Genomic DNA, 26,047 nt, shown 5'->3' with positions numbered 1-26,047 from the left:
ACTGAAAAGGTCCTTGCCCACTTGCGTTCCGGCACATGACCTCTCGGGGGATTATTCTGTCAAAAAATCCCTGAGAAAGATTATTAACGAGACGCTTTGTACACGACAGGAAATTCTTTCTTTCAGAATATTTCGTGCAGTGGAGATTGTTGAAATATCTATCTTGTACGGATGGCAACAGAGGTCTGTGCCACTCTGTGAAAGTACGTCAAGATTGAAGAGGGACAAGCTGGCTGCTTCCCTTGTAAGGGGACGTCACCATCGTCGCGGGGGGTGGAGCGTCAAAGGAAAACCTTCCCACCGAAAATGGGAGGCGATAGCTTCTTTCAATTAACAAGGGGACCCTGTGAAACAGTAATGAAAGGAAGGTCAATTAACGAGCATTACTCCGAATGCATTAAGCAGCGAGGGAGGAGGTCTCGATTCGTGAAATAGGCCTTTCTTTCTTGGAGGTTTGACGAGGGGTTGAGTGAGGATTAAGACTGTTAAAACGGGCTCGTTAAAGTGGATTAAAATGTCATTCGTCGGGAGTAATACTTCTTTACAGACGACGATCGATGAACGAGATTTTGCTTCGATATAAAAATCGTGTTGTATCAGCCTGAGAGGAAAGCGTTCGATTGGAATAGACGAGAGGCTGTCGAGTCGATTTAAATAAATTTCAATCGTAGCTTCCGCGGCCGATTTCCTGCGGGTAGATCGAATCGCCCCTAAGAGCCATCGAAGGGAGAAATATCGCGAGAGGAACGCTGAATGAATGGACGACCGAGTGCATAAGACAGCGGCCCTCGAATCTATCGAACGATGGAATTCGATTAAGCGTTAAATGGCCCTGGGAAGCACCGTATAAATATTTTAATAGCGAGTGGGTGGAAGGACAATGAGAAACGGCGATGATACATTGTCTTTGGTCTTCTGATATGGGCTCTTGGATCTTGTGGAGATTTAAGAGATCATTCTCTGAACAGAAAATAAACGCAGTAAAGAAATTAGGTAATATTTGCTACAGTCGTAAATATATATCGCCATTAAATTCATATTAATTTGGAGTATACTTACCTTTTTTTCCCTCAATCAGAAACGACACTCCAACATGCGACTGAATCGTTCACGATCCCCACTGTGGATAGTGAAAAAAAAGGGAAGACTTTAAAATGAAAATACAGCGACCAGAAAAATTAATTAATGTATTAATCGAGTAATTGACCTCTCCCTAGAAAAACCCAACAGGGAGCCTCTTCCGTGTCCAGCGTGGGAGATGGTTGATTAATCTACAGGGAGCTTCATGAAAATGTCTTTTCATTATGCTGTCGGGGCGTTGGCCTGAAAACGATCGCTCGAACCGCGAATTGCGTGACGTTTTAAATGTCCCTTGCCTTTTCCTCGAATCATAATTACTCTGTTCTTTTTATCCCCTCGAAAGAATTCTCTGCGTCGCCAGGAATCTTTTCCCTATCGATGGTACAATTCCAGTGGCTGGTAGAAGTGCAGCTGCTAATTTCGTTTCAGCGGAAATGCAATAAGAGTCCATTTCCATTTCGAATAATGGGCCATGAGTGCATAAATGATTGTCCAATCCGGACTCTTCGAGAACCGATAGAATTCTTCTCGGCGATTGTTGTGAATGAAAAGATATTCTGTGTCGTTTACGCATTTATTACAAGAAAACGGATTTGGTCCGAAAATCAGGGGCGAGCTTTACGAAAAGATACGTTTCCCGTACGTTTCTTCTTCATACGCATTGATTAGTACAGTGACGGTTATTTAATTTCAAATAGCACGTATGCGTAACGATGCGGCAATATTACTCCAAGCGCTCCGTATTTATCAGAGAAGCCTTCAAATGAGACGAATATTATTCGAAAATTGGAAGCTTTGAAAGCGATCGAATTTTTGCCTCGACCTCGATTTATTAATATTCTGGAACGCTGGAAAATTCGAACGTGTCCGTTTGTTTAATGCATGGAGGTATTTGGAACTAATTAGCATCAACGTCATTGATAGAAAATAAGATTGTCAATAGCTTTCGGGGACTTCCAAGTTCAAACGATATTCGAAGCGATTGGAAGCTTCGTGATGATCGATCGACGCATGGAATACTCGTACATGACCAAAATGATGGCCTATGTTCCTGTTCCATACGAGTAAATTAACTATATACACGTATACGATGGTCGATTCGTATCAGCTTGACAATCGTGCTTAAACGAAATTCATGTTCGACAGCTAGTCGACCATTTGGAATTTGGATAGTCGCCAGAAGATTACGTCGATTCTAATTTACTGTAAAACATGCTTGAAAACACCGGAACGTGATCTGACCAATGCTTCCAACGTGATGGATAATTCAGCAAAAAAATGTTGATAAAAAATCTTATGTAACAAGTGGTCGACTACTTCGAAAATGTTCCAAGAGGTCCAGAAACCATCACGAAAACGACGCTTCCTCCTTTCAGCTAATTACATACATATCCACCTCTTCCGCTTGGCTTTCTCATCGATTAATTAACTCAACAACCCGATTCTCGATTACATCTTATTTTAATACTATATTTTACTTCCGGGACGCTATGCTAGAGCTATTCCTTTAATTAAGGCGAGCAGCACGGTCGGCTTAAACATTCCCTTTCCACGACGATCTTCGCTCACGACCCCCAGCGAACAACATGGAAACGCAATAATAATTTGCCCCATTGTCTTCTTAGAGAAGAGTAATGAATTGGTCGACGCGTAGCGTCCCGTTTCGTCCATCGTCAACGTTGTCCAAACGTTTCCTCGTCTTTTCCCACCAGTTAACAGCGCGTGAATAATTTGATTATTCGATCCAACTGGATTTGGTCGCGATACTGACCCTGAATTCTCTGTACGACCGCGCGTCGATCGCGAAGATCGTCTTCGAGGCTAGACTGGTCGTTTCGACTTCAAGTTCGCGAGAAGATCCAAGGGTATCACTGAATGGAGCAGGTTCTTCTGGAGTCAGAGGATCTCAATGTGATCCTCGATCCTGGCGCGTTGTTCTCGTTGCCCGCCGCGAGGGAGCACGTTTTCGTCCTCATAATCATCAGATCAGTTCTGATGCTGGGTCGACGCACGTTGGGCGCCACGACGCCGCAGGCGTCGCTCAGCCGGCGCTTTATGCTCAGGGTGGCTTTGTGCTTTGGCTGAAAACAAATTGTCGCTCTTTGAAACCTTTTCACAGGGCCGTGGAATCAAGGGCCACTCGACTCCGCTCACAGAGAAAAGCGTAATTGCTTTGCAGCCCGCTTCTCTCACGAATCGTCCAATTTCACGCATTTCCGAATTCGAGCTTTATTTACGCTTACCCCACGTGCACGAGCTTCCACCCACCCCTTGTCTCTTTACGTCTACGTTCGTAAGTGTTGTTCCAGGATGCTTGGATTTTTGACTCGCGAAACGTGGACAAGCTAGTTTACGAAATTTGGTGATTGTGAAAGCAAGTCTTGATCTTTGAATCAGGTCATGGCCAAGCCAAAGTCAAGTCGACTAAATAAATGAGGGCGTTTTATGTTAAAATTACACGTTTCGATATTGATTACCTGTGACGGTGGTAACATGGTGGGAGAACCAAAAGTGAGTGGGACCTTCCTGTGGTGATTGGGCGCCATTTCGAGGGGCAAGCCCGCCACTACGAAAAGTTGGTAAAAAAGTTCCTCTACGTGGTAGTTCCTCTTTGCCGAGGCCTCGACGAACACACAGCAGTCATCCTGACTGTTGCAGTACTCTTCAGCCTCTTCCACAGTAACCGTCCTGTACGGGCACGTGCAATGTGTTCGTAACTCTATTTGTGTGCTAATTTATGAAATATTGGTGGAAGCAATTTAATTTTCACTATTATTGCTACTCGGAACGACATTTTAAACGATTATGAATATGTAAACGAAGACGGTTCAAAAGGCAAGCGAATACATTAGGTGATGCAAATTTTCAGTCGCCTGATGCTGCTAATTTTAACACAAGGTTAGTACTACGACAACGCGAATTTCGTTGAACGATAACTCGATGAGACTTTTTACGAAATATCAGGTTTCTGTCTCTTGTCAAGAGTCAAGTTTAACACAGAAGGTGCAGCATCTTGAAAAGAAGTTTGTGAAGGCAATTTTTGGTCAGCAGCGTTACGTTGCACGACAGCTAGCTCTATAATTTATTAATGTTGGGGACATTCGAAAGTGGAGCACACGTGTATGTAGCTGTTGATTAAACCTTAATTAAGTTTGTGCAAAGTGCATGCATGGTACACGTACTTCACATCCTTATCGCATTTATTCCCGACGATGACCATGGGAACCTTCAAGTTGAAGTGACTCTTGCTTCTGCTCTTCGTAGCACTCTGGGTCGCGCTCACTTTAGTCTCCAGGATCGATTCTCGCAGCCTGATGGCCTCTTCGAAGGACTCCCGACAGTCCAGACTGAACACCACAACGAATAGGTCTCCTGCGTTGCAACATGCGATTCGATCATTTCGAAGTCTTGTAAAATAATTTCTTCGGTCGCCCTACTTCCCGAAATATCGTCTAACGTAGCATAACGTGGCGGTCCATAAATAAATTTCGATCAGAGTTGGAGTGCAATTGCAATCTCCTTGTATGAGCGAAGCATTAAACTGTTACCGATTTCTCGCGAAAAATTCTACGGAGCCATTCCAAACGAATATTTATTACTGCTCTTAATAACTGCATTCAGCGTACCGCATAAAATTGGCGTAACTCCGTTAACTCGAAACAGGGTGTCTCGAATATTTGAATTTTAAAGCGTTATACTTTCGAGGGAAGAACGGTCGCGTTAAGTTTTCTAGTAAGGATCGTTTATCTTTACACGGTTTCCGTTCGCATGCAAATTATTCAGAATCTTGTTAAGTCCTGCACACTGCTCGAGTTTTTTACGTGGCGATTCACTGGCAAGCTGCTCCACCTGCTGCAGTATTCGACCATAAACCTGGTAACATGAACAAATTTCGAGCCATTTGTTTCCTATGATATTTAAACAAATTCCACTGAATTACTATTTGGTACCTACTTTTCTAGGACTAGTCCTTGGACTAGCCCTTCGACTATTACGAATATTTATTCAAGTATGCTCACTTTTATTGCTGCATGTGCAATTCCTGTATTTACATGACCGACATTGGATAGTCTTTCGTTCGGTGATCGAGTTTTAACGAGTTTTCTCTCTGTGCGTGAAATTCTCGCAGGAGAAAAGAACCGAAGGAAAATTGATCGACTCGTTTGCTCGCGGACGGGAAGCTCGAGCCACAGTTTTTCGAGTTTCCGGGACAAGTCGAGCAGAACTTTCTGAAGAGCTTTCGTAGACCGCCACCCCGTCGATGGCATCATTAAAATGACAAAAACAGCCTCGAAGCTTTGCTCTTTGAATCATACTATAAGTGACAACTCTTCCAGATACGCTTTTAACACGATCATTTCCTGCATTTTTATGTGTTCCAAGATTTAAAAGATGTTTTATTTCATTGTAGAAGTTTATGCGTAACTGAGTGCTAAAGAATATTTATCTTGAATAAGAATAGGTCGCACGGAGAACTGATAAATGGGAGACAGGTGGTTGCTCTCGAGTCCTCATCATTTAGTAGAAAGACGGTATTATTTCCGTGACAGAATATTGATTAACATGAAATACTGAAAAATATTTAAAGAAGCTTCCTTGGCCACAGAAATGGCAATTCTGAATAAATTCACTTCTAGCTAAATTTATTAATCGATCTCAGAGTATTTGGTACAAATAGGCATCATTGGCAATCATGCAAATGCGGTCGCTGCTCGTATGCGTCGGTTAAAGCATTGATACCTATCCCTCACAGTACCAATCACCACACAATGAAATCCATATTACAGTTCTCACTCCTCTCTTCCTTTCCCACCCTTACCTCTCCTATGCTTTTAACTTCTGACCACAACTATCCACCACTCTCTAATTTACCTCACTTTAAAACTGCTTATGAACATTCTACTTCATTCCACGAATTTTCTATCAGAAAAACCAAACTTCTCCCTTGACTTTCGTCTCACAGACTCCGTTTATTTCATCCTGCACCATTTGCCAACTCGAATCCTACAAAAATTCATTGCTAGTTAAGAGGTACTCATCGTGCGCGAGAGAGGGGACAAAGTGAAGCAGGAGGTCGTCCCTTTGTTTCTCTTCGATTCGAAAGGTCCTTTTATTCGCGGATAAGTGTCGCCGTGGTACAAGATCGTCGCAGCTGATTCTAAAAATGGGACAAGAATGTCGTTATTGTCTTCCACTTCGGTCGAACTTCCGCGAAAGTTTGTTAGGTCGGAAGCGTCCGGCGGCTCGTACCGCGAAATCCTGAAACATCCTTCGGCTCCCGAGTACGTTCCCCTTTTGCATGCTTTTACGCGGCTCACGGGCAGACGGCCCAGAGCCTTATTTCTCCACGGTTTACGCTGAATTCTGTTTCACGGCACCGAAACGTTTTCCCGAGACGTCAGCTGCCTTGTTTCCAGAGTTTCTTTCCCCGGAAGTACGGGTGCAAGGGCGAAGGGGAGGGGAGAAAAAGTACCACAGAGACGGATGGATCGTTGGGAACGCGATAGGAATACGTAACGCAGGATTTCTACGTCGCGTTTCGAATTTGTTATTCAAAGGACACTCTGTCTCCGTTTTCCTCGCAGAATCGAGGCATGTAATTGTGCTTGTGTAGAAATACAGGCTTGCGCGGACTTTCGTGTGAAAAGTCTGGAATAAAAGGAATTATAGGGGGAACGGGGGTGGTAATAGGGTGTATGGGAGGATCAGAGCGAGGGAGAGGTAATGAATGTGGGAAGGTAATAACAGGTGGATGAAAAATGAACGAAAACATGACTTAGTGGAAAGCAATTACAGCTCTGTTGCCATAGCGATGACAGAAGATACTGGGAGCCATCGTTCTCCCTCGATTTCGTCTAAACTTCGCCGACTCAATTTTTTACTTCAAGAACATCTTACCCCGTTTTCCAAGTAAACTGAAGTAACTAAGGGCCCTTCTTACGCGAAAGTCATTCTCCTGAAAATTAGGATGCTATCCTTTATCAGGTCTGCAATAACACTTTGATAAAACCCCTCCTCCACTACAGACACCATTCAGCAGCGAGCAACGATAGCAAAATCGTCACCAATTTCCTCCAAGCACAAAAGAAAATCCAATTCCACCTCCACCCTCTTGATGTCTCGTATTTCGTCCACGGTACCCTCATATCGACTTCGTTTTTGTGAATACTCTTCTTATTCGTTGCGTCCACAAGACAGAACAAACATATCATTCCCTCAAGCGATACAGAAATGGTCTTCCAGTTCAAAGTCTGCAATCTGAAACGCGTCACGCAGTTATTCCCTGGAAACTCACTCGACAGTTCATTCGACTTTGTCAGTCCCTCGATAACGACTCCCATTAACGATATTAACGATTCCAGTAACGATATCAACGGCCGCGGGTAGAGAATGGAACAAAATTGCAGCTGCTCCCTGTCCCAGCGTAATCTCGTTTCTCCAAACAGCGAGTGGCTGTCTTTCGGAACGACGTTATCGGTGCTCGGTAATTTCGTCAGAGGGAAATTCGCGGGTCATCACCGCGCCGTTTGGCGATCTCCCTTCACCGCGAGACCCGCGAATTCGTTCTCGAAATAATCACGCGAGCCAACCTGCTCCCATTGTTCCCTGTCATTGTTTTCCTATTCTCGTTTCGATACCAATACCCGAGTTACCAGTTTCGCTCAGAGCCGTGCAAAACCCCTGGCCGCGTTTCCAATTTGCTTTGCCCTGGTCTGATCGGTTTTCCCCCGTCTTGGTTGCCGCAGATCCACAGACGCGGCCAGAACAATCACGCTCGACGGAATTCGCGTTAAAACGACTCGCTACGCCTCGATCTAACTCATATCGCGCTCGCTTCAATCGAACGTCGACGTGCCAGGTCTGTGATGAACGCTCCAAAGCGATCGCGGCGATACAGACTCAATGGACCACCGGTTGCGTTCTGGAGGAAATCGTTATTGCGGCGAATAACCCCTGCTGGAAAGTTGCCGCGGTTCCTGTTGAAGCGGAGCAACAAGGTGAGCGAGTTCTGTTGTAATGCAAGTCGGCGAAGCTTGGGATTAGTATCTCCCACACTGGAGTTTGTCAGTGATTAATATACATTTAGGAGAGAAAGTTTCTACATCTCGTGGGAATTTGTTATATGTTGGGGAATGTAGACACCTATATCCTTTGTGTTACCGAAGTCAGTGTGTATCGACGCTGTCTACTTCTAACTTCCAATTTCTACTTGTTTGCTTTCAACTTGTCTGATCGTAAACTTCGATGCTTTCATTGCGTGTAGTTGGTACATATTCAATGTAGAATTCATAGCAGTGTACTTCACAGCTTTTCCACGCATGTATAAACAGCGAACACCTTCAACTCCCTCTGAAGTTTTCGCGTTTATTGTCAGTAGTCCAAGACCCGCGCAAACAGAAGTGTGGTAAAATTGCGAGAACACTCTACTTGGCGTCAACAAACAAAAATTTCGCGACAAACACGCGGCGAAGAGATAGAAAGAATACTTCGGTGGTCGAAGAGGAATAAGCAGAGTGTGAAAAGATGTCAGGTGATCGCGAGTCGGCAAACAGTAGCCTCCAGAGGCGGCGACTCTCACTGAGAGTCAACAAGTTTTTGCGTTTCGAAACGTCTCGGATCTTACTCAAGATTTTACGTAACGAACAGTTCCGACGAAGACGCGGCGTCTACCTAAGTGAATTGGCTTGGAATTAACGGCACGAAATCTAATTCGTTCACGGTCGAAAGAGAGGCGAACGAAATTGAGAAGATGCAGGGTTTGAAAGAAATTCGCTCGACGAAATACCGCGTCGCAGAATGAACTCCAACGAAATTTTATCGCGATCAATTACCATGAGAGATGATTAATTACGCCCAATTTTGTCGCACAACGAGAGGAACAAGGTCCAGAATAAAGGATGAAGCAATTAGCCTGGGCGAGCGATAAGGATCGAGATTTCTTTTCCTCTCGGAAGGAGTCCAGCTTGTTTCGTTCATCAAATGGATCTTTTCGTTAACGATTCGTCTTTAAAGTTTTCGTATTTTCTCCTAGGAGGATATTTTGTGAGAGAACGCCATCGGCTCGACTATTGTTTCGTCGACTGAATATATGTCCGCCACTATGCCGTGAAGTCCGTGTTCCTGGATTGAAAGGAATTCCCTTTTCTCGCGACGAGAGACGTCTAGACCTTCATTGTCTTTGAATTCGGGTCGGCCACCCGAAGCGCGCCGCTTGTTCGCATTATACACTCCTTGTTTCTCGCATCAGGAGTTTCTCGGTCACGTTGCACCTCATGGCGTCATAGGCTTCGCGAGTTTCCTTGGCTGCTTATCTTCTTCTATTCTGAGGAACTTCCTTAATTAATACAGTCGACTTCATTCAGAATCGTTCAAGTTGTAGTCGCCCTGGCCTTTTGTCCGTAGTCAAGGAGATTAAGTGGCGTAGGTGGATGAACATTCAGGGATTATCTCGAGGAGTAAACATTTGGGCTTAGTCAAGCCTCGATTATCCGTTATTAAAGGGCTACGATAAAGTATCAGATCGAAGGCTCGGAGCAGACTTTAATAACGGTTTCTCGTGCAGAGCGTAATCTTGAAGCTGGCCTATGGTAAAGGCACTCGGCCAACTTAATAACCGAGCCACGACTTTTTTCCTATTTTGCATAGTCGGCGTGTTCATGCGTCGCTCCGCGAATATTCGCATCCGCCAAGGGTTGGCTGGATACGATGGCTCGCGAGGCACGTACTGCTCGTATAACTGGTCGAGATCAAATTCTTCATGGAGAAACCAAGTCCGAGCACAAAGCACCCTCTCATTCCGCGGAATATTTCGACCATATGAGTCTGTTTCTGGCTGGACGCGTCAATATGTCCTTTGTGCTCTGAACATTTTTTTCAAATTTCGCGGTTCATTAGTTATTCAGTCAATTTGGATGTACGACTTTTGACCCTCCTTTCTTCCTGGTCGGTATTTTCTCATTACTTCTTTCGCAGACTTTTTTCACTGCCCAACGCATTTTTCCTTTCCTCTCATAATCTTTTATATTCTTTCATTACACCTTACAGAGTTCCTTTCTTTATTACATAATTCCATTTTCGTTTTTTAATATCTGCTTCTTTGTTATCTTGTAATTTTTGCGATAAGTAGCTTTGCGTCACAAGCTTATTGAAATGCGTCGATCTACTGAGCTATAATGAAAATGTAGTTCGCATTGTTGCGAATTTGAATGCTTCCCTGCGGGGATCGAGAAGTAGGAACATTTGTCAAGATAACTATGAGAAGGCAAGCATTTGAATTATGAAGTAGGAGAAGAAAGTCGATTCTTCATCCTTTGTATCAGACTTCTTTGAAGGAATTTGTATCACAGTGATGCTTTATAAACCAAAGCCCTCTGAAACAACGAAATATTATCCTTTAATTAAAAACTTGTCAAACTGGAATGAAGAAGCCTGTTGAACTTGGAGAAAACTATCCTCGGAACATGGAAACTATTTCAATTAAACATGCATGCCAAGAAATTTATTTCCCGATAAAATTGATGAAAAAAAAAGCGAGCTAAATAAGCAAAATCTTAAAGTTTTATGATATTGCATATCGACTCGATCTAAGATACCCAACGTACCCGCTTCAGGGAGGGAACTTTCAGAAACGATCTCCCCGCAGCTCAACGTTCGCTCACTTTCCTATTTCCTGCAGTCAAGCTTTTACCAACAGTTATAAAATACCCTGTATATCGTACAAGCTCGTTCGGCAAAAGCACGATATACCATCCGCGCCGGGTCTAATAATAAAACTTCCTCAAGCGATCGCTGTATCGCCATCGACGAGTTTATTCCAACCACTCCTTCGATACATATTTCACGCGCGTCTCGATCCGTGGCAAGTTATCGGCTACCCGCCGCAAAGGCCCGATAGCTTTCCCTTCGACCTGCGTCGCAGCGATATCCGCTCGGTCTTCCAGCGGGATTGGCTCTGGAACATTATTGCCAGCGGTTGTTCCACGCCGCCAGTGCCCCGATATCGAGTCGGTGCACCTTCCCTGCACTGAACTTCGCGTGCAGCGTTACGGCTATCGTCGCATCCTAGTCACCTAGAAAACGATCCAAGGAACGAAGAGTGAACACGAGACTGTCCAGAAGTCGTTTCCTGGGTCGTTAGAGCTGCGACGAGTTCTCTGTATTGGTTCGTCCAGCTTCGCCGCTGAACGCCGCAGTCCTCTGGCTTCGGGCAGCAAGTATATTACGAGATACCCCGAATAGTCGCGCAAACGTTACCCGTCTTGAATATATTCCGTTAAATGAAATTACGAAGCGTCCTGCGGACCACGGGTGTCCTCGTTCCGAGGAGTCTAGGGAATTTCAGTCCTCGCGGATGTTTAGGAGCGGCGGAATGGTCTTTCAACGCTGCCAGACACGCGCCGCTATTTCCCTAAGTGAAGTTCTTTCGTGCCTCTCGGCGGCGATGCTTCTTGAGGACCCAGGCGCAAATGAAGCACGTGTGTTTCTCTCCGCGCGAAAAGGATCACGTCAGGACCTGGGTTATGTCTCTGTGCTCGTTAGAACTTCAAACTTCCTTAGAGTTCGTGGAGTTAGAAGTACCAGGAGACTTCATGGACCTGCAAGTTTCCCTCGTTGGAACAGTAGCGAGGAATTTTTGGGATGGATGTTACCGAAAATTGTGTCGCTGCTGGCTAAATGACCCCGTGGAGCGAGTATTCTGGAAGCTTTGCACTTTCGAAGTCGTGTCTCCCGATCTGAAGATGGATCACGTGCACCGAGAAACTTGGGAACTTATTTCGAGATCCTCGGCTCAGTCTAGTTTCGACACGGAAACAGCACCGCTGGCGGGATCCTCTGCGTAATCTCCTGATTTTCATGGATATTTTCTAGTAAAACGCTTTAAATCTCACGCTTGCGAGCGCTCGGGGTCGAACACACTAGTCCCCTGCGATACGCTTTAATCTATGCGTGGATCGAGCTGCCAGGGCATTTATTCGGCCTCGTTATTTATTGCGCGTCCCCTGTTCCTGATGCCTGCAATTATTTACATGCAATAATTATGCGATTTTAGCTCGAAACAAGGCGTTCGGCGTCTTGGGTGATATTTTACGAGAAGATAAACGAGCTGCTGCAACGAGTTCATTAATCAACAGCGAGAACGTGTAAAATGGATGAGCGTTAAATCGGGAATGCGAAATCCTGTGATTCTTCTAAAACGAGAATTTAAAAAAATATTCACCGAAATAAATTGCAGAATTCCAGTTGGTAGCTTGATTAGTTACTCGTTGGTAATGAAGACAAAGGATGGAAAAAACGAGGAAAATGGTAGGCGCTGCAATTGGAGGACATTTCCCTGTTTTTCCGTCAGTTCAATAATCTGCTGCGCGTGGAGGTTCACGTGGTGCCTATACGATGCACAGAGAACACGTGACGCGTGCGTGTGGTTCAAAACCGTCATGATCAATACGTGTACGCACACTGGAGCGCTCTGGACACGAACATACGTTCGTCACGTGCGACGTGCGTGATGCAAATGCGTTTTTCCGGGGTTGGAGAGCGAGACATTCGCGATCGCGAGTCCATCCATCGCAGATACGTCGCGATGACTTCTCTGTCGCGTGCGTCGACCTGGCGCACCCTTATTGTTCGGCCAGAATATTTGCATGGCATCCGAGGCACAGTAACCCAGGCTAAAAGTACTAAAATACAGGAACCAAGGCGAACAACATCCTAATTAAAAGCCAGGCGAGAATGGAGCATGTCGAAAGCGGCGAGTGAGGGATCAGAAAAACTCTGGAGCTAAAAATAAGCTAATTTAGCCTGCAACCGAAGCGCCGTTATTAATTCCGCGTCCGAAACGCTCGCATTTTTCGCGATTCGAACGTGGAAACGCGGGCGCAGCTCTTCTACGTCGATTTCATGCGGTTGTACATCCTCCACCTTCTCTCTTGGCTCGCATATTTCTCGCGGAAAGCTCAACTCCGCGCGCAAATATTGACTCTGCGCGTTTCGCAAAATTGTGGAGAATCGATGAAAGCGCGGCGTGCATCGATAAGTACAGCACGAGTGCGTTCCCTCGCTGTCATCGTGAGCCGATGCTACTCGTGGATTTTCCTGTGCACGCCGACGAAAATCCACTTGAAAACTAACCCCCTACGGTGATGATGTAGTGTTTTGCGCGCGGCATTCACGAGAGATCGATATCTCGGGGAACGCTGAGGCCCACGCTCGCCGAAAACTGGCGGAAGCGAGGCAGACGGGATCGAAGAAAGGATACTCAACAAGTAGAGGGTGGTCTAACAAGGGGAGGTTGAGGCAGACAGAATATCGTGAAGCGATACGCGTGAGCCATGGTGCAGGGACGTGTTTACTCGATGAAGACGTGATTCACGAGGTCCCTCGAACACTGACGCGTCTCGATGGAAAATTGACGTCACGTCGATGAAGCGAGGCAGACGATTCCGAACGCGATAAAGGCGTTACGATCACTTTGGCTCTAATAGAATTACGAATTTCGTCTGTGGAAGTCATTTCGGGGGCGCCAGAATTTTTCCTGAAATTGAAGAGGTCAAATCGAGCGCGCGACGGTGATGTCTCAACTTCGACAAGGGAGCAGTTGAAGTTTGGACTCACTCGCCAATTTGGGATTCATAGTTGCGTGACTTTATATCAAACGAATGTGTGAATAAAACTGAAACAGTACTCTACTTTTGTGATCCCATGAATTGCTAGAAATTATCTTGTATAGGATCTTATTACAGAGTGTGTTTGATTCAAACTAATTTTCCCGATTCTCTTCGGCTTACAATTCTCCTGGCTATTAACCGTTCGATCCACCCAGAAATTCCCTTCGACCTCCTCATTTCCCGTCTTCGCCGGTTCTAAATGAAGATTGCCGTGGTCCATCGCGCGGTTCACGTCAATTCACCGTGCGTTGTTGATACGTCAAGTGTAATTTCGCAAACAGAGGCTGTACACAGAACAGACTGTCATCGCCTAGTTCAATTACATGTTGTCTCTACCTTCACTGTGAAAGTCATCTGCTTACGCTCCTCGTTTGACGGTTATTGCACGGACATTTCGCGAGACTCGAGTTCCTGCCTTTAGGAATTACAGTGTTTCGAAAAGGGCTTTGGAACGCTACGCGTTTAGCGACACCAATTTGTAAACGTTTAACATGATCTTGGCAAAATATTTACCTGCTCACACAGATTTATATTTAAATAGTTAAATACTTAAATATTCAAATATTCAAATATTCAAATATTCAAATATTCAAATATTCAAATATTCAAATATTCAAAAATTCAAAAATTCAAATATTCAAAAATTCAAAAATTTAAATATTCAAATATTCAAATATTCAAAAATTCAAATTTTTAAATATTCAAATTTTCAAATATTCAAATTCTTTTCTTTTAAAGCGGTTTTTCCAATTATTGAATTATAATTCTATCGATCATTTCTATGGATATAGACTTATGAACTCACCAGTTAGGAAGGATAATCGTCGCATAGCTGGAAACGGATGGTTCCCGCTCGTGTCCAGAAGATCAAGCTGGTGGACCTCTCCTCTAATCCTGTAAAGCTTCCGGTGGAAGTCCTCGATAGTCGGTGTATAACTTTCCTCAAATTTGTTGGACAAAAATCTAAAATAAAAATATGCAATCTATTCTGTATAGCTTACACATACGTACACTTTCATTATATTTGAATATCACGATTCAAGGTAAACGCACGAATAAATTCAATTTCAACAACCATTTGTACAGGACCCGATGCAGTAATTAAAAACAATATTCAATTAATTGCCTCGGAAATCTATCGCGACCATTTAATTTCATTCTGCCAATAAATTGTTAATGAAATTCCTACCTAGTTATCATTTGGTTCCAGCGAGTATGGATATATAATATTTTGTCTGCATCAGTGCTTCAAATTTGCAGCAATGAAATCATCGCACTAATTTAATTACACAACCGATATGAAACACTTCTCATTATTTTTAACTGAGATTTGGTTCCTGAATTCCTTGACTTTGCCTAAGCGGCTTAGCAATGACTATAACATTCCCCCTTCCGTTCCTTGCCAGTATCGCCGATGCAGATCGGATTTCGCACGGAATTAAATTGTTTGTCCCATTAACGACGATCGAACCATGCAGGTTGAAGCTCGATCCACTGGTCGATTGTGCGGAACCCGTACTCGCCAGGTACACGTTCCCACAAATTTCCTCATTCCCCAATATCGCGAATAACTTTCCAACATGTCCAACGAAAAATATTTTCCCTGCTAATAATTACAACATACTTCTCACAGTATTCGAACTAGTCAAAGCTGCAAATACTATGCGAGCTACCATGAATAATTGGAAAATATAGTTAGGTATCTACCTAAGTAATAGGTAGAATATTTTCCTCGTTAATCAATACATTTTTTTATTGATCAGAATGGAGGACGCTAACCAGCACACGTGCAAGTAAACTTCCCAACAAGAATTAGGCGCGTCTGTGGCAAATTGCACGCAAAATTATACAGAACCACGAGTCCATTAGTAACTTTGGCCAGGAACGCATCGGCACACGTGCCGCTGACTGAAGCGAGCTGCAACGCGTGTTGTATCTATTAAGCTTGTTCTTGTCTGGTCAAAAACTTGTCTCGTAGTGAATGGTATCTAAACTTGAAAGGAGACGAATCGACAGCGAGGAATGGAGAGCAGTGTTGAGCTAGTACTTAACTTATTTGGATGGTGGTTTGCTATCTTGTTCAGATAAGTCTATTGAGACCCCTCAGCATCAACAAGAGGATAAAAGGGTTAAAGGTAATTGGGTTTTGTCTGTCAAGGACACTGACGAATTTCCATGGACCGAATTAGCGAAGGATGACGCAGGATGTTTAATGAAACCGACCGAGACTTTTCGACGGGATTTAATACAGCCCTGACAGATCCAACTGAATCAGTGACACGATTCCTGTCACTCTGCACGGTTGTCCATTTTTACCACTCTCCTTCTGGGTTAAAAATATCAGCCCTGTTAAAAGCTTTCTGGTTTCGGGGCGGAAGCGAATACCGATACATTCAGGGTCGATTCACAGTGAGCGTTTAGTCGACCACAGGCAATCGACTGTCTCTGGTTCGACGAAGCATTAAGCAGTATATTAGTGACGTTTTGATACCTTTTTTCTACTCTTCTGTGGTAAAAGAGCTGAAACGCTTTATCAAACATCTTGAAATCGATTGTCTTCGTGATGTTGTTCGGATGATTGCATTTGGTGAAATTGGGTCACGAAGGCACCTCTTTCTTTCTTTTTCATTAGTCAATTCTTTTCAAGGAACCCCTGTCACGGAAGAGTTATTGACAGGCTGAGAATTACACGGTTGCAGACATAGAACGGGATGAAGTATTACTTCGAAACACGAAAAACGACCAGAACGTCTGCAAATGAATTGTGTAACAGTTTGTTACGGCTTCGTTTTACATTTTCTCTTCAATTCAATGCTTTTAATTAAAGAGCATCACCTGTTCCCAACACGTAGCGTGACTATCTTCGTCTAATTCCCTTGCTACTAAAATTGTAGATGTCGCAAACACACCCGTGCTACTGAACATAGTTTATACTTGTTAAAAGTGTATATACACGAATTTAAAACAAGCTAGAATCAACTTCAGTGACACATTTTAAGCTTTTTATCTTCCTATTATTTATGAGCTTTAAGTAGATTTCTGCGAAGCTTCGAGGAAGAAAAAACATATATCTTTCATGTTACATGTTCAGATATTCCCATTTTAAATTTTCAGACCCTCACGTGTTTACTCTCTCCCTGAAGGGTTAAGGCAATCGTAGCATGCAAGTAGTATCATCATTGTCTATGCCCGAGGGAAAGGTAGTAACAAGTTTCTCTTCGTCCAGAAAGAGAATAGCAAATAACTATGAGAAATGGGTATCATTTACAACCAGTCATCATTTTTGAGGAACAGGACACGTTGATACTCTAAACCCTACCATTGCAATCAAACTAAAACTGAAACGTCATTGTTTTCAAGAAGCCTCTACTTTCTACCCTACTTTCGAAAATCACCCTATCATTTGTACCCCCCAAAAACGTCCTTACATATCTACAGTTATCTTGAAACCATTTTTCAAAATCGAGGCCAATCTCCCAGGTCGCTCAATCCATCAAACTCATCGATCTTATTCCACCCTCAATTCATCAACTTGTCAGGATTCGTTTGAAAGGTCTCTTGTTCAGTATATGCGATAATAATTACCGTGCTACAATGGCAGTTTTGCCGACTCGAGCGCTGCCCAGCATGACAAGGCGATAGCAGTTCCTCGGCGGCGGCCTGCAGGCATCCTCTTGCGATGAGGTAGATGCAGGACTCGGGCTGACTGGTATCGGGAGGATGCCATCCTCCGAGCCTGTGGGCCCCTCCAGTTCGGGGCCCGCCTGTGCGCCCCTTCTACCTCGGTTGATCCGATGCTCGACCTCTTCCGGTGCACTTCCGCTTCTACGGAGCCTCTGCACGCAGCACAGAAGTCGGCCGCACGTCTCCAGCTGAAACAGACGTTTTGCTTCTAGATCAGTACACGCGAAAACTAGAGAACGAATATATTGAATTTTTCATTTTTCACCCCTCGTTTACAGGTGAAGTTTGGAAATAAAATTCCCTCTGTTCTCATTTCCCAGAAATGGAGCAGAAAAATTCCCTCACCCGCAACTGATATACTGCCTTTGCCTCGGCCAGATTTGATTCAGGATGCCCCTAGCGAGCCTTTTGAAACTTTGATTTTACTTATTGTTGGGAGGAGCGGAACTACGCGAAGAATGAAATAAAAGGCAAAGACATAATGAAATGAACGATTGACAGAGAATGGCGAGCGGTAGAAAGGAATTGTAACAGTGCGGATTAATTATTAATTCCTTCAGAATGAATGCTGAACGAAATGAAATCTCGTTTATTTACGCTTCGGGTCGTTGAAAACAAACTAGAACGAGTAGCGTGCAGAGTGCGATGAGCTGTTTATGCGTTCTCGTTTGCAGGCGAATAATTGTGAATAGTAAGCTTATTAAAGTTAAAACGGATGCAAGGTGTTACGTACATAATTACTTTGAAGTAGAGAGGAACATTGAACACACACGTTTTAATCTTGTCATTTAGCAAATAATTGAACATTAAAAACAAAAAGAATAAGAAATATCATTACTTTAAAAGCTGATTTACCTCAATTAAATTAATTTTTAATGTGTGCACAGTGACATGATTTTTTTAATGTACGTGATCCCAGGGTGTCTATCGGATATCCACAGCGTGGGGATAAATTCGCAGTCTACGATCTCGTTAGACTCGAAGTGACATAATTTTTCTGCACTGCTTGCACGCGACCGAGCGAACGTCGAGGAAATGGTGCACCTGCACTACTGGAAAGATCAAAAAGCTTGACAGAAGTTGCCCTTCTGTTCTACCATAAAATTTTTTATTCCTAGAACAATTTGTTTGCTTCATTTTTTAAAAAAGGTTGCGTTCTGTAGACCTAGTTTTAATTTGACGCAGAAAATAGTGGTAAACATAAACAACCGTCACCTTTATTGATCGGCCCTTGCATTTTCCTGCGATAATGAGGCCAGTGGTATACCACACATGATTTGCATTATTTATGGCAGTAATTTGTCGTGTCACATAGTGGATAAGATCTGGAAACGTCTATTTTTGAACGTTTTTCGTATTTTTTATCTTCACTTTAAAACCACTGCGCCGTTATTCTGGCTACGTTGGCACGATGCTCCGTTTTCGCGCGTGACAATCCGTTTTTAAAAAGCACAAGGAAATTTCATTTTCCGCGTCACGGTGGTCGTTAGAAAAATTGCTGGATGAGCACGAAAGTGGATCTCAAGTAAATGTATTACATCCTGAGGAGGATCAATTTCTCCGCTATAGAAAATAGCTTGTTTGTTTAACTTCCTCCTTTATTGTCTTTTATTTAGGAAGGTCCTTTCATGAGACTGTGGATGGTTTGTAATCAACGAAATCTTTATGAGCTTTTTTCCCATTTTCCGCCGCAGCTAACGGGACGTATGTATCACTGTAGAGTAATCCATTTGAAATAACGAGCGAGATTAAAAGAGCTTGACCGCCGATGGGAGTTCGTCCTAAACGTCCTTGCGTCAGAAGCCTTTGGCTTGGCTAATTATTGAAATTGACGGAAGTGATGTTTGGCTGCTGCGCCGATAATTGCGCTCCCAGATTAGCGAGCATCGAGTAAAACAGAGTCATTCCGCATTAATGAACGTGCGTTAATTGCCTCATCTAAATAAATGGAAAAATTATGTTGCAACGCGTCACACGAACAGCAGAATCTCAGCTGACATATTTTAACTGTTAAAAAATTAAAAGTTGTACAGAAATGGAAAACTAAATAATATAGGATTATTTACCAGTTTGTATTTTCACATTGCAATTTTTATACTCCAATAAATCCGAAGTTTGTTAAAAAACCCGAGTCGTAATAAATATCAACAGGTTTAAATTTGAATGGAATAACTCGAACAATTGTAAAATATCGCTTTCAACTCTTTCCATGGATCCTGTTAATCGATATCGACTAAGCGAAACAAAATGCCTGCGATTTGCAGAAGGTATTCGATTTTGAGCGTGACACAAATTCGTTTTAGTATATGTTGTAAAGTATCCAATCGAAATTTAACAGAACACATTTCGCGTTTCAATTTGCAGTAAAAGATAAAGATTTTCTAGTTAATTGACCAGCTTTATACTATTTCGCTACAAGGGTTAAAGATCTTTTGCAATGATATAAAGATGCATTAGATTTCTCTCGTGAACTAACGAAATATACTTCCGCTATGGATTTTGGTATAGTTATAATGCCTTCTTATATATAATATTTGCTGTGCTTCTGGGTGATTAATGGCTCTTGACGGACTTTTGATTATGTCGCGGGTAGTACGCGACGCCTTTAATGGTCACGACAAATATTAATTAATATCCGTGGACAGCTATGGATTGTTCTTTCCTCATCGTAAAATTTTTACTATTCTTTCCCCTCTACTTAAGAAAGAAAAATAGCAGTCATTTCAGCTGGAGAATTACAAGCTGTTTTCGCCAAAGATATTAAAAAGAGTGACAAAGTAGTTTTTTTATAATCAAAGGTTCTCTGGAAAGTTCATTTCCTTACCTAACCGCATTAAAATTTCACGAGCAGTGCTTGCATTAATTCAAAGTACAAAAATCCCAAAAAAATGACTGACTAATCGTAAGCTATACTTCCAGTTTGCCATAAAAGTTGATGAATTTTGCATTTCTCAAAGCATTATTTTCAGGAAATATATAAACTTTCATAACTGACAGCATAAGATGGCACAACGTTGTCAAAATGTCGACTATTTGCCATCAGCGACATGTGTCACACGGAAACCTCCAGCGTTCCCAAAATATTAGACAAGGGAAAAAATCACCGTCATTTTTGATAGTGTCAGCGACAATAGCCTGTACCACATTGTCTGACCCTTCCTTTATATTGTTCTTTGAAACATTGTCCCGACTAGTCTTGTTAAACTTTTAACGAACTTTAATCTCGCAAGAGATCCTTTATAGCAATTTCCCGAGCAGCGAGTATGCCCAACCGTCCGTGAATCGTGCTAACTGAGAATCGCTGGATTCTCCGATACTGTGACATAATCTCTGCAATAAGGCCAACAATGTATTCGTGGCGAGTTAGGGGAGCAGGTATTCAGAGGGTGACTCGACTCGGGCGAAACGAGTCTTTCGGACGATCAACTTTTACCCCGAAATTTAATCTCGAAGGGTCGTCAACTGCTGGCCCAAGAGAACGCGAGACTTGTCTCGGAGCGTGAAAGCAGAAAAAGAGAATGGCTTGTGAACAGACGTCGGCTAAGGGGATACGTTTGCTTAAAGAGGACGAAATGAAAGTTTAGCCGAGCAGCCTTTGCACCGCAACTTCCTAAATAAATTTGTTTTTATCCCGTACCAAGTCTCACAGATTTCTTCGGCTCTCTCCACCCCCAGTTCAGTTTTCTTTTCCCCCTTTGCCACTTCGCCGACGCGTCTCGCTGTTTCTTTCGAGGACCCTTATCACAACTGTCGCAATTGTTTCGTGCGTATCCCTTGCTGGCCAAGATTGTCGCTAAACGAGAAGATAATGAAAGAAACGTGTCGTTTAATCTACGGGAGGATGCGAATTGTGGAGTTTGTCGAGAGAACTTTTTCAGATAACCAATAGTCATGAATGCGACTGCATTGTTCGCATTGGAATTCAATTCGGAGAAAACGGATATTTGAGCCTCGGGGGGTAAGTTCACAACAAGGTTGTCTGCCAGAATATTGCAATTATGCAACGAAAAATGATTTCGCTCAACTCGTTTTTTCGGAGATATTCCAATACTTAAAATTATATAAAAATAACCAATTGTGAGGATGTTTCAAATAATGAGACCACCACAGATAACGATATCTATCGCTTATAATACTGCTGATGATGTAAAGCCAATGCTCTGGAGTTAACACGATTTAATTATCATTCACTGGGAGTTACTATATGCGTATTGTTGCGTCAGTATTACGCACGCTGGGATTATCAATAATTAAGCGCATTCAACTACTTGCAACTGCTCTATTATCTACCGCTAATTGGTCGCAGCGAGCTAGTATAAACTTTCGCGTTTTAAAATCGGATGACACGAGCGGCTGGTCCACCCTCTCGAGAGACGAGATGCTTCGTTTGGAAAATTCGACGAACACTCGTTATAGTCGTGTATAGTTTAGTTCCCACAGAGCACAGAGAATACTGGTGTAGCGTACGAGCAGCACACAGCCTGTGCTGTTTTCCAAGCTTTTACTTTTATTTTCCCCCTCTTTAGCGACGAACCTGGCAAATAAGAGCGGAACGAACTTCCTCACTCGCCCTCCACCCTTCACCTTTTTCCTATTGTCAGGATGGTCTCAATTTATTTAGACGACAACCTTTTTTTATGTATCCGTAGGGAAAGGCATCGAGCATTATCACTGGGAACGTGTACGTTTATTTTTACGATACTATAAAACGCGACAGGCATCGCTCGTGATCGGAAGATTTGAAAGCGCCATTTTGAAAAATTTTGAAAAATTTTGAAAAATACTGGTCGAGTGTACTAGCTCGAAACACGATCGAATTATTTTGAGAACCATTTGGTTACCTTCTGACTGATACCCGAAGCCAGCGGAAGAATGCTGGCGCTAAAACGTGAATAGAAGTATTTGCGTTGTCTATTCAAATGATTTCTCCCTCTCACATACTGTCAAAAGTGGAATTTATAGGTGACACTATTCGACGCTTTAGCCGGCATACAAAGAGACAAAGAGGCAGCCTCTAAACAATGAAATTCAATAGAATTCTCACCACCATGTTGGAATATCGGACGACGAATTCTCGTCCCCAAATATCTGTCCTCGTGTGATGGGTTTTCGATTTTCTATCTCGCGTGCAGGGTTTTGAATAATAGAGATATGGTAAAAGCATGTTTCAGTTTGTCTTAGAGCTCAGAGCTATCTGCAGGAATTAATAATTTTGACACTTAGAATATCGCAAGTATGGACCATCGATTGATAAAATATTCCAAACAGTTCAACCTTTCAGCTTGTAGCTTTACGTACGATTCTACAATTTTAATGCATGAATTATCTTTGAAATTGGAAAACGCAGTTATCTCTGAGCAGGTTTTCCACTTGATTAAAAAAATTTGAAGAGACTTTGGGAGATCTCTGGCTATCACTCAACCGTACTGCTGTTTCATTTCGTTGTGCTGCGAAGCGAATTAAATTCCCCGCAAAGTACGGATCTATTAACGGTATCAGGAAATCCGTTTGTTTTACTCAAAATTCGTGCCCCAAGCAACGGAAGAATAATTTTCCCATCTACCACGTTTCCTTTATTTCCTCCTACTTTTTCATGTATTTTAGAACAGCGGGATCATCTTATCAAAAGCGAATTCAATCTCACAGCAGTTTAAAAAACACTGGTTTATCATGCGATTCGTAGGAAAATCTAGCGAAACTATCACGAGGTAAAGTAGCACTTACTCACGAACGCCGTTTTTTCTCCGGAGGTCAGCCGTTTTCAATGTACACCTTCACACGTCGACGAAATGCAAATTCGCCGCGTGCACTTTTCCATTTTCACGCCTCCAGCCTGTTTCCAGCGTCCACTTTGCATACAGCCAGCCTCGATTAACACGGGGGAAACGCTAGACAGAGGTTGTTAACGCTAGCGACAAATGGTTTTTTGTAATCGTTCCGCGTTTTCGCGAATTACTTCTCGCCAGTGTTACGCGACCCTCGCTGGTACATATCACGTAAAATGGGAAAAACCGACTAAACTCCTTAAAAAGCTGGTATTCCATAGCGATATGTGCTCCTTCCAGGGCGCGACTGAGTCTTTTGTATTCCTAGCAAGTAAAGGGGAACTTTATACGTAAACTTTGCAAAGAGTGCATTCGCGAGAGAATATCAAACTAGACGTCAGAGGTAGAAATACTTTTCCAGCGATAAGTTTCTAAACAAGGATTAATTTTATGATAAGTTTAATTAGCGATTAAATGTTTGTCAGAAATCAAAAATCCGCGAAAATGGTATCATTCAAGGACCAATTGGAGAGTTATCACGATTTGAAGGTCCATTTGCACCCTCAAAGTTCCTCGAAATCAGCATCGAATCGTTCTTCCTACTTGTGAAAGAGGAAATCTTCCACACCTGCTTCCAGTAAACGACTTTTTCCGAAGGAAACAATCACGTAGCGGTTATTAAGCCCTCGAAGACGAATTCGCGAGGGATTCTCGCTTATCCTCAGGCCGCGATTATCCCAGCAGCAAGGATGGAGGGCAAGATAAGAGATAACGAGCGCTAGCTGTTGGAGCATACGGTTCTCGCGGTTTAGCATTTACATAGCCGCCACTCGGTCTACAGAATTCCCACTATGTTGCTGCCAAAGGCGAACCATTACCATTTGTAGCGCGTATTCATGGCCAGGCTGTAAGCGCATCCCTCGAGAACGTGAGAGTACTCGTGTTAACTCACCCTCCGCGTTGACAATCTGCGCGCGACATATTGATTTATCCGCGGGGCACACGAAAATATTTTCTGTTTACTCTGATTCCCTAATTCGCGGCGGGACACATTTGTTCGGGTCGGTTCAGTGGTTATCAAGCATCAATATTTGGAAAATATCTTTGCATCCTCCTATACGCTTTGTCAGAAGGATACAGGGTGTGAAACAGCATTACGATTCATTTAGGTTGTGATCGATACTTAGAATGACAAAATAAAGTAGATTATCCTAGAGTGGATAATCTGCCAAACTTTGAATACCACTGGCAAAAAATACTGTCTCGATATTGCAAATTCATTTGTAAGTCTCCTAAATATTTCTGATCAGGAATATATATCTGTGGATATTTTTGTCCTGTCGATCTCTCATCTTGAATACTTCTGAAAAACGCTGACGTAAAAATATCTCTAACACAATTACTCTGCTCTCTGCTATTTTAGGAGAGACCATATAATCCGGACAAAATCGTTCTCATGAACAACTTCGATAACTGCCTTCCTATCGGAAATTTTTATAACACTGACCTGATCACGTTCGAGAATTTCATTAATTGAAATAAGTAGATTGAGAAATATTCCCCTTTCTTGATTCGCTAGAAATGTATTTGCAAATGTATTTTTATTCCTTTGGAGAAAAGTACCAAACTCAAGTATGTACGTAGTTCGTCAAGTTGGAGAATACTTTACTAGATCACTATGATTACAAGAGTTAAGAGTAGGTTCTCTCTTTGGAACCTTGGAATTTCCAAAGTTTCCAAGTCGGTGCTCTTAATTACCAAGTACCGTGTGTCAGAAAGAAATGCGCTTTCCCATGGAAGATTTTCACAAGAATTCAGGGAAGTTTGGAACAAATTCAAGTCCAAGCTGGCTTGGAGCACGAAAACGATATTACGAAATAATTTACACGTCGCGGTTTCGTCGGTGCGGTAATTTAAAGCTGGCAAAGCGTGTCCACTGGTAACTGTTCGACGTCCTGTAAAATTGCCCTCGCAACTTCTCCAGGTGAGCTAGAACTTTGTTAACCTGTAGGAGCTTTTTCTCGTTACTTCGGAGCATCTTGCATCGTTGCTTGTCAGCATCACTCTTTGAATTAGCTATGTTGATTTTCTATATCAGAGCACTTGCTTGGCTTATTCTCCTTTGATTCATTGATAAATCTGAAATTTTCCTGTGATACTGCACTCGTAAAAAATAGAAATACTTCATGATGAATTCTTCTCCCAAAAAATTAATGTGCAATTTCGACTTCGTCAAATGCATTAACAAAGGCAGAGAGTAATACTGCGTCATTAACTCCACAAAATTTGCAATGAAAGTAAATCAGAAAATGGAAGTGACAATTACCTCGACGATTTATCATAATATTTCGGCGACCAACGAAAACTGCTGGTAATGCAATTCACAGGTATTTTACCAACACATTAACGTCAATCTGGTCATTGCCCCTGACAAGCGATTTCTTCGTAAATGTGCATTAGTACGTTCCATCTGTTTCGCGAGCAGAAGCTCTGTATTTGCAACGTGCGCTATGAAACATGACTAAGAGTAAATTATAGTTGAATATTAATTATTGCTGTAATTTCATTCTGCGTCGTACATCTGTTAGTCGTCAGCCCGTCATTAATTTCGCGATATCAAAGAAGAGATTGCGTGGCTCAAACCTTCGTGACGCTGACGACGAATTTCAATTTCTCGCGTTATTATAATCACGACATTGTTTTGTGATTTCACCTAAACAAGCGTAGGTTCTACTTATGCAGTTTTACGCGTTAAAGAGTCTCTTTGAACTTTAAATCCTGAGGGATGAGTTTATAGAGAACACCTACGTATACAATTTTTCTCGTTTTTCTGGAGCAGAATGTACCTACGAT

General features: G+C 42.7%; 1 protein-coding gene across 1 annotated transcript; it reads right to left on the bottom strand.

Moving 5' to 3' along the window:
* Positions 1-2,940: 2,940 nt before the first annotated feature.
* Positions 2,941-17,503, bottom strand: LOC143185437 (dexamethasone-induced Ras-related protein 1). The gene is made up of 5 exons (XM_076388438.1): positions 17,331-17,503; positions 14,551-14,708; positions 4,263-4,452; positions 3,558-3,768; positions 2,941-3,161 (listed from the first exon to the last, which is right to left on the bottom strand). The coding sequence occupies exons 1-5, from the start codon at positions 17,372-17,374 to the stop codon at positions 2,949-2,951; spliced, it is 816 nt and encodes a 271-aa protein (XP_076244553.1). The 5' UTR covers positions 17,375-17,503; the 3' UTR covers positions 2,941-2,948.
* Positions 17,504-26,047: the final 8,544 nt, after the last annotated feature.

The sequence above is a fragment of the Calliopsis andreniformis genome, chromosome 2 (assembly GCF_051401765.1).
Source record: "Calliopsis andreniformis isolate RMS-2024a chromosome 2, iyCalAndr_principal, whole genome shotgun sequence".
NCBI classification, from domain to species: domain Eukaryota; kingdom Metazoa; phylum Arthropoda; class Insecta; order Hymenoptera; family Andrenidae; genus Calliopsis; species Calliopsis andreniformis.
This window is presented reverse-complemented; position numbering and strand designations above follow the sequence as displayed.

Excerpts from the sequence above, each read along its gene's own strand:
- LOC143185437 (XM_076388438.1), bottom strand. The coding sequence starts at position 17,374 with ATGCTGGGCAGCGCTCGAGTCGGCAAAACTGCCATTGTAGCACG. Across the intron at positions 14,709-17,330 it reads AAAACTGCCATTGTAGCACG|ATTTTTGTCCAACAAATTTG; the intron begins GTAATTATTATC and ends TTTTTATTTTAG. Across the intron at positions 4,453-14,550 it reads ACGATTATCCTTCCTAACTG|GAGACCTATTCGTTGTGGTG; the intron begins GTGAGTTCATAA and ends GTTGCAACGCAG.